The 16,745-nt window shown below is 43.5% G+C and overlaps 1 protein-coding gene across 11 annotated transcripts in view; it reads right to left on the minus strand.

Moving 5' to 3' along the window:
* Positions 1 to 12,769: 12,769 nt before the first annotated feature.
* LOC121538495 (lamina-associated polypeptide 2, isoforms beta/delta/epsilon/gamma) overlaps positions 12,770 to 16,745 on the minus strand; it is a 21,307-nt gene continuing 17,331 nt past the window's right edge. For 4 of the 11 annotated variants that reach the window (XM_041846569.1, XM_041846568.1, XM_041846561.2 and 1 more), the window contains 3 exons: positions 14,558 to 14,647; positions 13,999 to 14,063; positions 12,770 to 13,675 (listed from right to left, as the gene is read on the minus strand). In XM_041846569.1, coding sequence (XP_041702503.1) covers positions 13,396 to 13,675; positions 13,999 to 14,063; positions 14,558 to 14,647 — 435 coding nt within the window. In that variant the 3' untranslated portion in view covers positions 12,770 to 13,395. The remainder of the gene's footprint in view (positions 13,676 to 13,998; positions 14,064 to 14,557; positions 14,648 to 16,745) is intronic. The other 7 variants (XM_041846572.1, XM_041846571.1, XM_041846566.1 and 4 more) reach the window with 2 other exon arrangements.

Here is a 16,745-nt window from a genome sequence, read left to right on the forward strand (position 1 = left end):
AAACATATGGAAGAAGGTACTCTGGTCAGATTAGACAAAAATTGAGCTTTTTGGCCATCAAGGAAAACGCTATGTCTGGCGCAAACCCAACACCTCTCATCACCCCGAGAACACCATCGTGGTGGCAGCATCATGCTGTGGGGATGTTTTTCCATCGGCAGGGACTGGGAAACTGGTCAGAATTGAAGAAATGATGGATGGCGCTAAATACAGGGAAATTCTTGAGGGAAACCTGTTTTAGTCTTCCAGAGATTTGAGACTGGGACGGAGGTTCACCTTCCAGCAGGACAATGACCCTAAGCATACTGCTAAAGCAACACTTGAGTGGTTTAAGGGGAAACATTTAAATGTCTTGGAATGGCCTAGTCAAATCCCAGACCTCAATCCAATTGAGAATATGTGGTATGTCCTAAAGATTGCTGTACACCAGTGGAACCCATCCAACTTGAAGGAGCTGGAGCAGTTTTGCTTTGAAGAATGGGCAAAAATCCCAGTGGCTAGATGTGCCAAGCTTATAGAGACATACGCCAAGAGACTTGCAGCTGTAATTGCTGCAAAAGGTGACTTTGTGGGGGTGAATAGTTATGCATGCTCAAGTTCTGTTTTTTGTGTGGTTTTTTTCTTGTTTGTTTCACAATAAAAAATTATTTTGCATCTTCAAAGTGGTAGGCATGTTGTGTAAATCAAATGATACAAACCCCCCAAAAAATCTATTTTAATTCCAGGTTGTAAGGCAACAAAATAGGAAAAATGCCAAGGGGGGTGAATACTTTCACACATACACTACCAGTCAAAAGTTTGGACACACCTACTCATTCAAGGGTTTTTCCTTTATTTTTACATTGTAGAATAATAGTGAAGACATCAATACTATTAAATAACACATATGGAATCATGTTGTAACCAAAAAAGTTTTAAACAAATCAAAATATATTTTATACAGTGGGGAGAACAAGTATTTGATACACTGCCGATTTTGCAGGTTTTCCTACTTACAAAGCATGTAGAGGTCTGTAATCTTTATCATAGGTACACTTCAACTGTGAGAGACGGAATCTAAAACAAAAATCCAGAAAATCACATTGTATGATTTTTAAGTAATTAATTTGCATTTTATTGCATGACATAAGTATTTGATACATCAGAAAAGCAGAACTTAATATTTGGTACAGAAACCTTTGTTTGCAATTACAGAGATCATACGTTTCCTGTAGGTCTTGACCAGGTTTGCACACACTGCAGCAGGGATTTTGGCCCACTCCTCCATACAGACCTTCTCCAGATTCTTCAGGTTTCGGGGCTGTTGCTGGGCAATACGGACTTTCAGCTCCCTCCAAAGATTTTCTATTGGGTTCAGGTCTGGAGACTGGCTAGGCCACTCCAGGACCTTGAGATGCTTCTTACGGAGCCACTCCTTAGTTGCCCTGGCTGTGTGTTTCGGGTCGTTGTCATGCTGGAAGACCCAGCCACGACCCATCTTCAATGCTCTTACTGAGGGAAGATCTCGCGATACATGGCCCCATCCATCCTCCCCTCAATACGGTGCAGTCGTCCTGTCCCCTTTGCAGAAAAGCATCCCCAAAGAATGATGTTTCCACCTCCATGCTTCACGGTTGGGATGGTGTTCTTGGGGTTGTACTCATCCTTCTTCTTCCTCCAAACACGGCGAGTGGAGTTTAGACCAAAAAGCTCTATTTTTGTCTCATCAGACCACATGACCTTCTCCCATTCCTCCTCTGGATCATCCAGATGGTCATTGGCAAACTTCAGACGGGCCTGGACATGCGCTGGCTTGAGCAAGGGGACCTTGCGTGCGCTGCAGGATCTTAATCCATGACGGCGTAGTGTGTTACTAATGGTTTCCTTTGAGACTGTGGTCCCAGCTCTCTTCAGGTCATTGACCAGGTCCTGCCGTGTAGTTCTGGGCTGATCCCTCACCTTCCTTGCGCCAACAGTTGTTGCCTTCTCACCAAGCTGCTTGCCTATTGTCCTGTAGCCCATCCAGCCTTGTGCAGGTCTACAATTTTATCCCTGATGTCCTTACACAGCTCTCTGGTCTTGGCCATTGTGGAGAGGTTGGAGTCTGTTTGATTGAGTGTGTGGACAGGTGTATTTTATACAGGTAACGAGTTCAAACAGGTGCAGTTAATACAGGTAATGAGTGGAGAACAGGAGGGCTTCTTAAAGAAAAACTAACAGGTCTGTGAGAGCCGGAATACTTACTGGTTGGTAGGTGATCAAATACTTATGTCATGCAATAAAATGCAAATAAATTACTTAAAAATCATACAATGTGATTTTCTGGATTTTTGTTTTAGATTCCGTCTCTCACAGTTGAATTGTACCTATGATAAAAAATTACAGACCTCTACATGCTTTGTAAGTAGGAAAACCTGCAAAATCGGCAGTGTATCAAATACTTGTTCTCCCCACTGTATGTGTGATTCTTCAAATAGCCACCCTTTGCCTTGATGACAGCTTTGCACACTCTTGGCATTCTCTCAACCAGCTTCATGAGGTAGTCACCTGGAATGCATTTCAATTAACAGGTGTGCCTTCTTAAAAGTTAATTTATGGAATTTAATGTGTTTGAGCCAATCAGTTGTGTTGTGACAAGGTAGGGGGGGTATACAGAAGATAGCCCTATTTGGTAAAAGACTACCGTAATTTTCGGACTATAAGCCGCGCCTTTTTTCCAATTTTTCGACCCTGCGGCTTATATAACGGTGCGGCTAATCTATGGATTTTTACAGCTAACGGCCACTAGAAGACCTCCTAAATCTATGGATTTTACAGGTTACAGTCCACCAACTTTAACTCTATGGGCTCTATGACCGATCAGCGCCCCCCACCTTTAAGCGGCGGGCTCCAGCAGGAAAAGCTGGAGGCCGGAAAAGAGTGAGACAGGTAGCGCGCAAAAGTAAAAGTGGAACCGAGAGTGGTACGAGAGACAGAACGAGAGACAGAACGAGAGCAAGACAGACAGACATTACGAGAGCGAGACAGTTTGTGCAAAGGAAGTTTTCATGCACAAACCCTCATTATGGAAAGCAAACGTAGAAATGCATATGAAAAGAGTGAGACAGGTGTGTCGGCATCGAGTAATTGTCTCTGGCCCCCTCCCAGTTAGGGGAAGTGACGAGCTCTACAGCAGAGTCTCAGCACTTAATCGCTGGTTGAAAACTGTTTTCTGCCCCTCCCAAAAGATAACATTTGTGGATAATTGGCCCTCTTTCTGGGACTCACCCACAAACAGGACCAAGCCTGACCTGCTGAGGAGTGACGGACTCCATCCTAGCTGGAGGGGTGCTCTCCTCTTATCTACCAACATAGATAGGGCTCTAACTCCTCTAGCCCCACAGTGAAATAGGGTGCAGGCCAGGCAGCAGGCTGTTAGCCAACCTGCCAGCTTAGTGGAGTCTGCCAATAGCACAGTCAGTGTAGTCAGCTCAGCCATACCCATTGAGACTGTGTCTGTGCCTCGACCTAGGTTGGGCAAAACTAAACATGGCGGTGTTCACCCCAGCAATCTTATTAGGATAAAGACCTCCTCCATTCCTGCCATTATTGAAAGAGATCGTGATACCTCACATCTCAAAATAGGGTTACTTAATGTTAGATCCCTCACTTCAAAGGCAGTCATAGTCAATGAACTAATCACTGATCATAATCTCGATGTGATTGGCCTGACTGAAACATGGCTTAAGCCTGATGAATTTGCTGTGTTAAATGAGGCCTCACCTCCTGGTTACACTAGTGACCATATTCCCCGTGCATCCCGCAAAGGCGGAGGTGTTGCTAACATTTACGATAGCAAATTTCAATTTACAAAAAAAAAATGGCGTTTTCATCTTTTGAGCTTCTAGTCATGAAATCTATGCAGCCTACTCAATCACTTTTTATAGCTACTGTTTACAGGCCTCCTGGGCCATATACAGCGTTCCTCTCTGAGTTTCCTGAATTCCTATCAGACCTTGTAGTCATAGCAGATCATATTCTAATTTTTGTTGATTTTAATATTCACATGGAGAAGTCCACAGACCCACTCCAAAAGTCTTTCGGAGCCATTATCGACTCAGTGGGTTTTGTCCAACATGTCTCTGGACCTACTCACTGCCACAGTCATACTCTGGACCTAGTTTTGTCCCATGGAATAAATGTTGTAGATCTTAATGTTTTTCCACAAAATCCTGGACTATCGGACCACCATTTTATTACATTTGCAATCGCAACAAATAATCTGCTCAGACCCCAACCAAGGAGCATCAAAGTCGTGCTATAAATTCTCAAACAACACAAAAAATTCATTGATGCCCTTCCAGACTCCTTCTGCCTACCCAAGGACGTCAGAGGACAAAAATCAGTTAACCACTTAACTGAGGAACTCAATTTAACCTTGCGTAATACCCTAGATGCAGTTGCACCCCCTAAAAACGAAAAACATTTGTCATAAGAAACTAGCTCCCTGGTATACAGAAAATACCCGAGCTTTGAAGCAAGCTTCCAGGAAATTGGAACGAAATGGCGCCACACCAAACTGGAAGTCTTCCGACTAGCTTGGAAAGACAGTACCGTGCAGTACCGAAGAGCCCTCACTGCTGCTCGATCATCCTACTTTTCCAACTTAATTGAGGAAAATAAGAACAATCCAAAATTTCTTTTTGATACTGTTGCAAAGCTAACTAAAAAGCAGCATTCCCCAAGAGAGGATGGCTTTCACTTCAGCAGTGATAAATTCATGAACTTCTTTGAGGAAAAGATCATGACCATTAGAAAGCAAATTACGGACTCCTCTTTGAATCTGCGTATTCCTCCAGGGCTTAGCTGTCCTGGATCTGCACAGCTCTGCGAGGGCCTGGGATCGGGAGAGACACTTAAGTGTTTTAGTACTATATCTCTTGACACAATGATGAAAATAATCATGGCCTCTAAACCTTCAAGCTGCATACTGGATCCTATTCCTACTAAACTGCTGAAGGAGCTGCTTCCTGTGCTTGGCCCTCCTATGTTGAACATAATAAACAGCTCTCTATCCACCGGATGTGTACCAAACTCACTAAAAGTGGCAGTGATAAAGCCTCTCTTGAAAAAGCCAAACCTTGACCCGGAAAATATAAAAACTATCGGCCTATATCGAATCTTCCATTCCTCTCAAAAAATTTTTAGAAAAAGCTGTTGCGCAGCAACTCACTGCCTTTCTGAAGACAAACAATGTATACGAAATGCTTCAGTCTGGTTTTAGACCCCCATCATAGCACTGAGACTGCACTTGTGAAGGTGGTAAATGACCTTTTAATGGCGTCAGACCGAGGCTCTGCATCTGTCCTCGTGCTACTAGACCTTAGTGCTGCCTTTGACACCATCGATCACCACATTCTTTTGGAGAGACTGGAAACCCAAATTGGTCTACACGGACAAGTTCTGGCCTGGTTTAGATCCTACCTGTCGGAAAGATATCAGTTTGTCTCTGTGAATGGTCTGTCCTCCAACAAATCAACTGTACATTTCGGTGTTCCTCAAGGTTCCGTTTTAGGACCACTATTGTTTTCACTATATATTTTACCTCTTGGGGATGTTATTCGAAAACATAATGTTAACTTTCACTGCTATGCGGATGACACACAGCTGTACATTTCAATGAAACATGGTGAAGCCCCAAAATTGCCCTCGCTAGAAGCCTGTGTTTCAGACATAAGGAAGTGGATGGCTGAAAACTTTTTACTTTTAAACTCGGACAAAACAGAGATGCTTGTTCTAGGTCCCAAGAAACAAAGAGATCTTCTGTTAAATCTGACAATTCATCTAGATGGTTGTAAAGTCGTCTCAAATAAAACTGTGAAGGACCTCGGTGTTACTCTTGACCCTGATCTCTCTTTTGACGAACATATCAAGACTGTTTCAAGGACAGCTTTTTTCCATCTACGTAACATTGCAAAAATCAGAAATTTTCTGTCCAAAAATGATGCAGAAAAATTAATCCATGCATTTGTTACTTCTAGGTTAGACTACTGCAATGCTCTATTTTCCGGCTACCTCGGATAAAGCACTAAATAAACTTCAGTTAGTGCTAAATACGGCTGCTAGAATCCTGACTAGAACCAAGAAATTTGATCATATTACTCCAGTGCTAGCTTCCCTACACTGGCTTCCTGTTAAGGCAAGGGCTGATTTCAAGGTTTTACTGTTAACCTATAAAGCGTTACATGGGCTTGCTCCTACCTATCTTTCCGAGTTGGTCCTGCCGTACATACCAATACGTACGCTACGGTCACAAGACGCAGGCCTCCTAATTGTCCCTAGAATTTCTAAGCAAACAGCGGGAGGCAGGGCTTTCTCCTATAGATCTCCATTTTTATGGAACAGTCTGCCTACCCATGTGAGAGACGCAGACTCGGTCTCAACCTTTAAGTCTTTACTGAAGACTTATCTCTTCAGTAGGTCATATGATTGAGTATAGTCTGGCCCAGGAGTGTGAAGGTGAACGGAAAGGCTGGAGCAACGAACAGCCCTTGCTGTCTCTGCCGGGCCGGTTCCCCTCTCCACTGGGGTTCTCTGCCTCTAACCCTGTTGCAGGGGCTGAGTCACTGGCTTGCTGGTGCTCTTTCATGCCGTCCCTGGGAGGGGTGCGTCACTTGAGTGGGTTGAGTTACTGACGTGATCTTCCTGTCTGGGTTGGCGCCCCCCTTGGTTTGTGCTGTGGTGGAGACCTCTGTGGGCTATACTCGGCCTTGTCTCAGGATTGTAAGTTGGTGGTTGGGGATATCCCTCTAGTGGTGCGGGGCTGTGCTTTGGCGGAGTGGGTGGGGTTATATCCTTCCTGTTTGGCCCTGTCCGGGGTTTCTTCGGATGGGGCCACAGTGTCTCCGGACCGCTCCTGTCTCAGCCTCCAGTATTTATGCTGCAGTAGTTTATGTGTCGGGGGGCTGGGGTTAGTTGGTTATACCTGGAGTACTTCTCCTGTCTTATCCAGTGTCCTGTGGAATTTAAGTATGCTCTCTCTAATTCTCTCGTTCTCTCTTTCTCTCTGAGAACCTGAGCCCTAGGACCATACGTCAGGACTACCGGGCATGATGACACCTTGCTGTCCCCAGTCCGCCTGGCCTTGCTGCTATTCCAGTTTCAACTGTTCTGCCTGCGGCTACGAAACCCCTACCTGTCCCAGACCTGCTGTTTTCAACTCTTTAATGATCGGCTATGAAAAGCCAACTGAGAGACCTGAGCCCTAGGACCATACGTCGGGACTACCGGCCGTGGTGACTCCTTGCTGTCCCCAGTCCGCCTGGCCTTGCTGCTATTCCAGTTTCAACTGTTCTGCCTGCGGTTATGGAACCCCTACCTGTCCCAGACCTGCTGTTTTCAACTCTTAATGATCGGCTATGAAAAGCCAACTGAGATTTATTCCTGATTATTATTTGACCATGCTTGTCACTTATGAACATTTTTGAACATCTTGGCATGGTTCTGTTATAATCTCCACCCGGCACAGCCAGAAGAGGACTGGCCACCCCTCATAGCCTGGTTCCTCTCTAGGTTTCTTCCTAGGCTTTCGCCTTTCTAGGGAGTTTTTCCTAGCCACCGTGCTTCTACACCTGCATTACTAGCTGTTTGGGGTTTTAGGCTGGGTTTCTGTACAGCACTTCGAGATATTAGCTGATGTAAGAAGGGCTATATAAAATAAAATTGATTGATTGATTGATATGATGCAGCTTTTAAGTTAAAGGCAGTCAATCTGGCTGTCAAAACATCCACGATCATTAACGGGTTCCGAAAGGCTGGACTGCTGCGTGATGAAGAGGAGGACGCCACCACAGCTGAGGCCCTTCAGAGGCTGTTCGATTCCGACAGTGACGAAGAGGAGTTCGTTGGTTTTGAGAGCGACAACGAAGGAGAGAGGAGAGTGGCTGACGAAGCCACCCTGAGCCTGTTCGTTTCCAACACTGAAGATGAGGACTTTGGTGGTTTTAGTACGCAGGAAGAAGACGGAGATGAGGATTAATGACTTGAATTTTCTGGTTACCGCCGTGTACTGCCCCTTAGCCTAAAAGATGAAGACGAGGATTAATGACTTTTCTGGTAGGCTGATTATAGTATATTTTAAGCAGCCGTGTTGCTGCAACTTTAGGCTTACGCGCTTACTGTCGTGTTACAGGCACTTTATTTTGCACTTTCAAAAAAACACATTTAATTTAGCCATTGATATTGCCTCGTCAAGCGCTGTAAGCTTTGTTTTTTGTTATGGTACTACTATAGGCTATAATGTAGATAAATATTCAAAGATGTGCACACTTTTTCAAGGTTTTTCAAAAATAACCAAAGTTAAGTGGTTAAATGATTGTGACGCTATTAACTAATTTAGCTGGGGAACCCCTAGCACTCCCTCAAGGACCACTGGTTGAAAACCACTGCTGTAGATCACTGCCGGTATGTGCGCTGGGAGCGCACCGTTTTAAGTTTGAAAGTTGAAAAGTTTGTGTGTCTGAAACGCTATGTGATACAGTACAGTTTACACAGCACAGTATATGTTCTGTAGCTACTATTGCACTAAATGGTAACACTTGAATACGTTATGCAAATATGCAACTTGTTTGTTGAAATGTTAATAAATGGGAGCTTCCTCAAGCAGCCATCTCTTTCCCGACAATCCCCTCTGTGCACGAACCCTTACATATGGTAATTAAACATTAAAACACCTGCGGCTTATAGTCCAGTGCGGCTTATATATGTACACATCATTCAATTTAGCTGCTGCGGCTTATACTCCGGTGCGCCTTATAGTGCGGAAAATACGGTAAGTCCATATTATGGCAAGAACAGCTCAAATAAACAAAGAGAAACGACAGTCCATCATTATTTTAAGACATGAAGGTCAGTCAATATGGAACATTTCAGGAATCTTGAACGTTTCAAGTGCAGTCGCAAAAACCATCAAGCGCTATGATGAAACTGGCTCTCATGAGGACCGCCATAGGTATGGAAGACCCAGAGTTACCTCTGCTGTAGAGGATAAGTTCATTAGAGTTACCAGTCTCAGAAATTACAGCCCAAATAAATGCATCAGAGTTCAAGTCACAGACACATCTCAACATCAAGGGCGGCAGGTAGCTTAGTGGTTAAGAGCGTTGTGCCAGTAACCGAAAGGTCGCTAGTTCTAATCCCCGAGCCGACTAGGTGAAAAATCTGTCGATGTGCCCTTGAGCAAGGCACTTAACCCTAATTGCTCATGTAAGTCGCTCTGGATAAGAGCGTCTGCTAAATGACCAATTATTAATTATTATATCAACTGTTCAGAGGAGACTGTGTGAATCAGGCCTTTATGATCGAATTGCTGCAAAGAAACCACTAGTAAAGGACACCAATAAGAAGAAGAGACCTGCTTGGGCCAAGAAACACGAGCAATGGACATTAGACCGGTGGAAATCTGTCCTTTGGTCTGGAGTCCAAATTGAAGATTTTTGGTTCCAACCGCCATGTCTTTGTGAGACGCGGTGTGGGTGAGCGGATGATCTCTGCATGTGTAGTTCCCATCGTAAAGCATGGAGGAGGAGATGTTATGGTGTGGGGGTGCTATGCTGGTGACACTGTCTGTGATTTATTTAGAATTCAAGGCACACTTAACCAGCATGGCTACCACAGCATTCTGCAGCGACGCGCCATCCCATCTGGGTAAGGGCTATTTGACCAAGAAGGAGAGTGATGGAGTGCTGCATCAGATGACCTGGCCTCCACAATCCCCCGACCTCAACGAAATTAAGATGGTTTGGGATGAGTCGGACGGCAGAGTGAAGGAAAAGCAGCCAACAAGTGCTCAGCACATGTGGGACCTCTTTCAAGACTGTTGGAAAAGCATTCCAGGTGAAGCTGGTTGAGAGAATGCCAAGAGTGTGTAAAGCGGTTATCAAGGCAAATCATGGGTATTTTAAGAATCTCAAATATAAAATATATTTTGATTTTTTTAACACTTTTTTGGTTACTACATGATTCCATGTGTGTTATTTCATAGTTTTGATGTCTTCACTATTATCCTACAATGTAGAAAATTGTAAAAATAAAGAAAACCCTTGAATGAGTAGGTGTGTCCAAACTTTTCACTGGTACTGTATATGTGTGAAATGATTTTTGATTTAGAATGGACCATTATCATGCACCTGTCTCGAAACAGGGGCAGTGGAAGAAATACATGTCATCGATGCATTTAAATAGCGAATGGAGGACGCTTTTCCCGTGGTTCATTATCATGCCAGCCAGGTAGGTTATACTTCTGTTGTAAGGAGAAGCAATGTGCTTAATATTAGTAAAGTTGATTAATATATATAGTAGGCCTAGCCTATAGAAAGCTGGATGGGATCCTCCTCTTTTTAATAGTCATCACTCTGTTTTCTCACGCAACTGCATAGCCTATAGAAATGTTGCGCAACATGAGCTCTCATGAAGTGTTTGATTATATTTTCGAAAACATTTGCATTGATGTCAGAGTGATTAGAGGGACAATAGAGTGCTGAGTACCAGGCAGTTAGCAAGTTTGGTAGGCTAGTAATGACCATCAGCAGCATCAAATCTTGGAGAAGCCTAATTACTAAACGGTCACGTGGAATTTGACTGCCGTCATGACTCGTGACCGCCGGTGTGGCGGTAATATGGTCACCGTAACTGCCCTAGTCCTCATACACATATCTGTCGTGCTGCTGCTCCAGATTCAACTGTTCTGCCTGCGGCTATGGAACCCTGACCTGTTCACCGGACGTGTTACCTTGTCCCAGACGTGCTGTTTTCGACACTCTCTCTCCATCCCTCTACCACACATGCTGTCTCAACCTCTGAATGCTTGGCTATGAAAAGCCAACTGACATTTACTCCTGAGGTGTTGACCTGTTGCACCCTCTACAACCACTGTGATTATTATTTGACCCTGCTGGTCATCTATGAATGTTTGAACATCTTGAAGAACAATCTGGCCTTAATGGCCATGTACTCTTATAATCTCCACCCGGTACAGCCAGAAGAGGACTGGCCACCCCTCAGAGCCTGGTTCCTCTCTAGGTTTCTTCCTAAGTTCCTGCCTTTCTATGGAGTTTTTCCTAGCCACCATGCTTCTACAGCTGCATTGCTTTCTGTTTGGGGTTTTAGGCTGGGTTTCTGTATAAGCACTTACGTCTGCTGATGTAAAAAGGGCTTCATAAATACATTTGATTGATTTATAATGTTAGCTAAATGTAGTAATGAATAAATAAGCTACATTTCTTTAAATTGACAATTCTGTGAACTGTCTTGTGCAAGTTTTAAATTTACACAATACCTGTTAGCAAAGGTATCAGCTAGAGATGACATGTAGAAGCTTGCAGGGATTTGTAGTTTTGCATGATGTCTAAATTGATGGCAATTAGCATTTTTGAATCAGAGTAAATAGAGACTAATATATTGATAAATGTCACCTTGTCCGAGAGACATTTACATGGTTATCAAAACCTCACACCAAGGTAAGCCTACACAAAACACAGACCTTATTTGAAGTGTTTCTAAAATCTCCTATGGGGAAAATGAATGGTGGAAAAACGATCGGAACCATTTCCCTGTATGACTACTAGGTTTTGTGGGTATTATGACACCTCCACTGTGGGACTATACTCAGAGATATGGTGAGGCTACCCCTTACTTATCTGAAATTACATACTGATCATGAAAAACATGCAGTTACTTACTGTATATAACAGATGATAGCGCTAAATGTGCGCAATTGTTTTACATGGAATAATCATACATTTTTTGTTCTGACTATGCTCTTCAAGAGGTGATGATATTACAACCAAATAGTGAACATTTATTTAAAATTTCCTTGAAAACGGCACGCAGTTGTCAGTGCTTTTAGCGGTGACTCCTCGCCCCCAGCAGCCAAATCGAATGCTCTGCATCTTATTGTGACGTTTTATTGAAAACGACCAGTGGCATATTCCCTTTGGACGGTAAATTGAAACGACTCATTATCGCCATCTGCCGACCTTGTGCTCAGTGGGCTAACCGGCCTTGTGCTCAGTAAAATATGTTTCCTACAGTAACCGGTTATAATATAACCGCCTATGCATCATGTACCTGCTCCTAAACCAAGTATAACAGTAGCTATCCGGTAGCTTACCTTTCCTCAGGAGGCCGTCGAACTCGCGCAATGCGGTGGTGTTGAGCTGCGTCTCCGTGGTTGACACGGTGGGAATCCGGATTGCATCTGCGTACAAAAAAGCAGGCGTCGTTGAGCAAATTTGGTGTGCACATTACTGCGATTATTCATTCACACAACATAGACTGTCAAATCTGCTCAGCTTGATGATCGAATTAGTCCGGATCTCACCTCTGAAATTCGCAAGGAGCTCCTCTCGCTGGTGCTGGTTTATGTCAGACGCAATATTGTTCGTCTTCTCCCAGTGTGCAAGTTGAAGTCCTGCATTCACATCAAACGTTAGTGTCCTTACAGTGGCTGCAACGAAAAAGGCTAATATAACGAATAACAAGCTAAACGACACAATTTTCACAAACTTGAGAATGTTCAATTTTGCACTGCGTTCAGTCATTTTTTTTTTTTTGACAGTGCACAGCGTGTTGTTGTGAAGAGTGCAAGCTGTTCGTGACGTTTCCTGCTAATTTGATCTATGAATGATCGTTTGAGCGCCACCTTTCGGCTGGAAATAGGTCACCAGATAGTCATGTACAACTAAATATGCACCTTTATGCACTTCCAATAACATTTTGCCATGTAGCACTTGTTATTTTATTAGACAAAACATGTCAAATGCTCTTTATTCAAAATAACTGACGACAAAATAAGCAACTCTTGAAAAATCAACAAACAAAAGAAACAACTTGCATGTTTCAGATGACATTGAAATCCCTGACATTTTGTCTTGACCACATCTTTGGTGCGCTCCACCACATAAGGCTCGACTTGTCTTTGATAACAAGGCCACAAACAAAACAAACGGTGTAACTCAAACTGTAACTCCATGAATTTGTCATTGAGACATACTTTTATTAAATACAAAAACTCCATTAAATTACACACATTTCATAAATGTTTTTTTTTTTTTTTTTATGTAGGCCTAGTCACTTGTTTTCTGCACTTGTACTGATCCTGTATGCATTTGAACAGCACAGTAGGTTTCACCGTAAAATGTTCCAACCAACAGGATGGTACTGGCTCCCTGGCTTGCTTAAAGGTGTGACATCATCCAGTCCAAAGGAGAATGACACCAGAGCCATATATAGAGATTTTTTTTTTTTTATAGATACTGTATAAGGCTCTGAATGATGGTAACCAAATGATGTTCCTCACAATAACTGTAAACCAATGTGTGGAGTATTGAGGAGGAGCAGGGGAATTATGCCTCCCTAGAGAGCAAGCAGAGGAATATCCTAGGGTTCAGCCTGAAGGGACAGCCCCTCAGTCTCCGTCCCCATGCTGAGGTTGTCCTGCAAAGCCACAAAGGGATTGTCCAAGCTGTCCTCCATGGCAGCATAGATGAGGTAGAGGAGGCAGGCCACGATGAAGAAGACCAGGATCTGGACCCACAGAGGAACCAGGCGACGCTCCACTGCCCGTCTCTGTAGGGTCATGGGACTAGCAGGGAGGTCTGGGTATTTAAACTGGACCGGTCGCCCCGCTGCACCCTTGATAGGCCTCCGACGGGTGGCACTGGAATAAAGGGGGGAATTAGCAACATCGTAGTAGCCAAATAATATTGGTATATGGAATCTAAGTAGACTCAGATAGGATGTAAACCAGAATTCTCCAACCCTGGTCCTAAAGAGCTGCTGGGGCTGATGAGTTTTGTTTTAGTACTGCATATGAAGAAACCAATGGATTGCAGAATAACCCAGACAGGGTACCTTTCGATTAAAATACTGGTAGCAACTCAGACTACTTAACCAGGTTTGGACAAAGCCTGATGTGACCTCAGGCTTCCCCTAATTTCTAGTCTACTGTATAGTGTATTTTTTATGGGAGACTGGACTTACGCAATGCCAGTGGGCGTGGGTTCTGTCTCTGGGAACATCTCCATCAGGACATCCGTGACCGGCTCCTAAAGACCATACAAACAGAGGCACATATCAGAGACTGACACACACCAAAACAGATGAGAGGAAAAAGAAGTGTCCACACCACCAGTGTCTATCCTCACCACCTTAAAACAGGTCAGGTGGAATGGCAAAAATAGATAATAAAAAGTTAGGGGAAACAGGAAAGTCAGATAAAGACATTGTGGTTATTGTGCAAGACCATAAGTTTAAAGTCCTCAAGAGAAAGTATAGTCAACCAAGACAAGGCAACCAATGTATCAACCTTTTCTTAGTAAACATTCATTTAGGTATGAATGAGCACTAATTAAACCACTGGCTTGGTTATATACACATGAAGAACCACCTAATTAAACTCAAATACTGACAGTCAATTTATAAACTGAGTAATAGAGTGAGCCCTGTAGATCTGCATGTAGACACAAAAGCGCAAGTATATGAACTGTTGAAAGAAAATAAAGAATCTAAAATACTTAGGTAAACAAGCTAATGTAATTGCCTTGATTTGCCGTTTGAAAAGAGATGTTTTAGGGGTGATGCATAGGGATCTGTTAGTCATCGTATACTTGTCCACCGTCACCGCTTCCTGCTAAAATAGAAAAAAAAATGCTAATTAAATGTCACATCCTCATCTCCCTCTCAGCCCTGTACACCCACACAGTTTACCACAGCCCAGTGAATCACAGAAACCCTATAACCTTAACTACACCAGCCTGTCACTGATAAGATTATTGAACTGTTTGTGAGTACTACGGACCCAGTGGAGCCTTGGCCAAGGTCCTTGATTACTACTCCCGTTGTACCCTCTCTTGGTTTCTGATCTACTACTGGAGAGAGGGCTCCGACTCTCAAACTGTAGTTCCAGAGGAAAAGGTAAATACAGCATATCACTCACTCAGTCATCACTCCAGTGGAGATTAAGGCTAGAATGGCATATTTTATGTAGTAACTATGATCATTAAGACTAGATCCCAAAACCAGTTCAAAACAAACTTCCCTCCTCCACCATCTGAGTAATGCTGAAGCTTTGAGAGGACGAATAGGAGGAGTCAGCAACACGACTGCCTCTCGGAGACACAGACTGTGGTGGCACCTGCAGGGGTTAGGACAGAACTTCAACAGCTTGCTTGATCTCTTAGATACTCTCCATAAGTGAAAGAAACCCACCAAAATCCTTGCACCAGCTTTGGAGTGAGAGAAGAGTGCCCAGACTCATGCATACTGAGCACATTTTATTCTGAGCAAAAATATAAAACGCAACATGTAAAGTGTTGGTCCCATGTTTCATGAGCTGAAATAAAAGATCACAGAAATGTTCCATTTGCACAAAAAGCTTCTCTCTCAAATTTTGTGCACAAATCTGTCACACAACGCCACAGTTGTCTCAAGTTGAGGGAGCGTACAATTGGCATGCTGACTGCAGGAATGTCCACCAAAGCTATTGCCAGATAATTTAATGTTAATTTCTCTACCATAAGCCGCCTCCAACGTCGTTTTAGAGAATTTTGGCAGTACGTCCAACCGGCCTCACAACCGCAGACCACGTGTAACCACGCCAGCCCAGGACCTCTACTTCCGGCTTCTTCACCTGCGGGATCGTCTGAGACCAGCCTCCTGGACAGCTGATGAAACTGAGGTGTATTTCTGTCTTTAATAAAGTCCTTTTGTGGGGAAAAACTCATTCTGATTGGCTGGGCCTGGCTCCCCAGTGGGTGGGCCTATGCCCTCCCAGGCCCACCGATGGCTGCGCCCCTGCCCAGTCATGTGAAATCCATAGATTAGGGCCTAATTTATTTATTTAAATTGACTGATTTCCTTATATGAACTGTAACTCAGTAAAATCGTTGAAATTGTTGCATGTTGCGTTTATATATTTTTTCAGTATATACTAAATGAATTGCTAGCAGAAGAGGAGCGATCCCATGCCCATTGAAGAGGAATGGCTGTAAAAAGTAAGTTGTTATGAAAGTGTTACAGTGGGTGAAAGTTAAGTGAGTGTAGTGGTATATCCCTAAACCTGTGGGCAGTCCTAGTACAGAGGATGTTCTGCTCAGCACATGCCCAGGGGTAACAGGCGAGGGGGGAAGCTGCTGCCCCCACTCTGCTGTGGGGGACCACTCATCCACATTCCCATGAACCCTGCATTCCTCCTGGGATTGAATTAAAAGCGGCCCGGATCTCTCTGAACTCGCTGCCAGGGTGGCACCATTATCATCCCATTACACAAAAGCATCACACTCATGAAATAATTCAATCACCCATTTTAAAATGTTGAATTTGTGAATAAATAATACATAATGGTGCTGGTGGTCTAAGGAATAGGCAGATTTACCATTCTGGACAAAGGCATAAAACACTGATGATAGTGATATTCAGCTGGGTTTTTTTTCCAAGAGTGCCGTACCATCTATTAAAAGTAAGGAATAATTTAGCTGAGAACCACTCCTAAAATATAACTTATCTTTACATTGAGAGAGAGAGTTTGCATTATTAGATTGATGTCCAGAGATACCAACTACTGCCACAAGATGGCACTGCAGGCAATGTTTTCTCCTTTCATTTCTTGAGGAACATGAAATACTGTAGCTGCATAGGAAATTCACTATTCTTAAAGAATGGAATGAGAGGCTGAATATAGCTACTGATCTTTGCTTTGATCAGGGGTCTGAAAACCAGAGTATGAATGC

This window comes from Coregonus clupeaformis, chromosome 24 (genome assembly GCF_020615455.1).
Source record: "Coregonus clupeaformis isolate EN_2021a chromosome 24, ASM2061545v1, whole genome shotgun sequence".
Classification (NCBI taxonomy): Eukaryota; Metazoa; Chordata; class Actinopteri; order Salmoniformes; family Salmonidae; genus Coregonus; species Coregonus clupeaformis.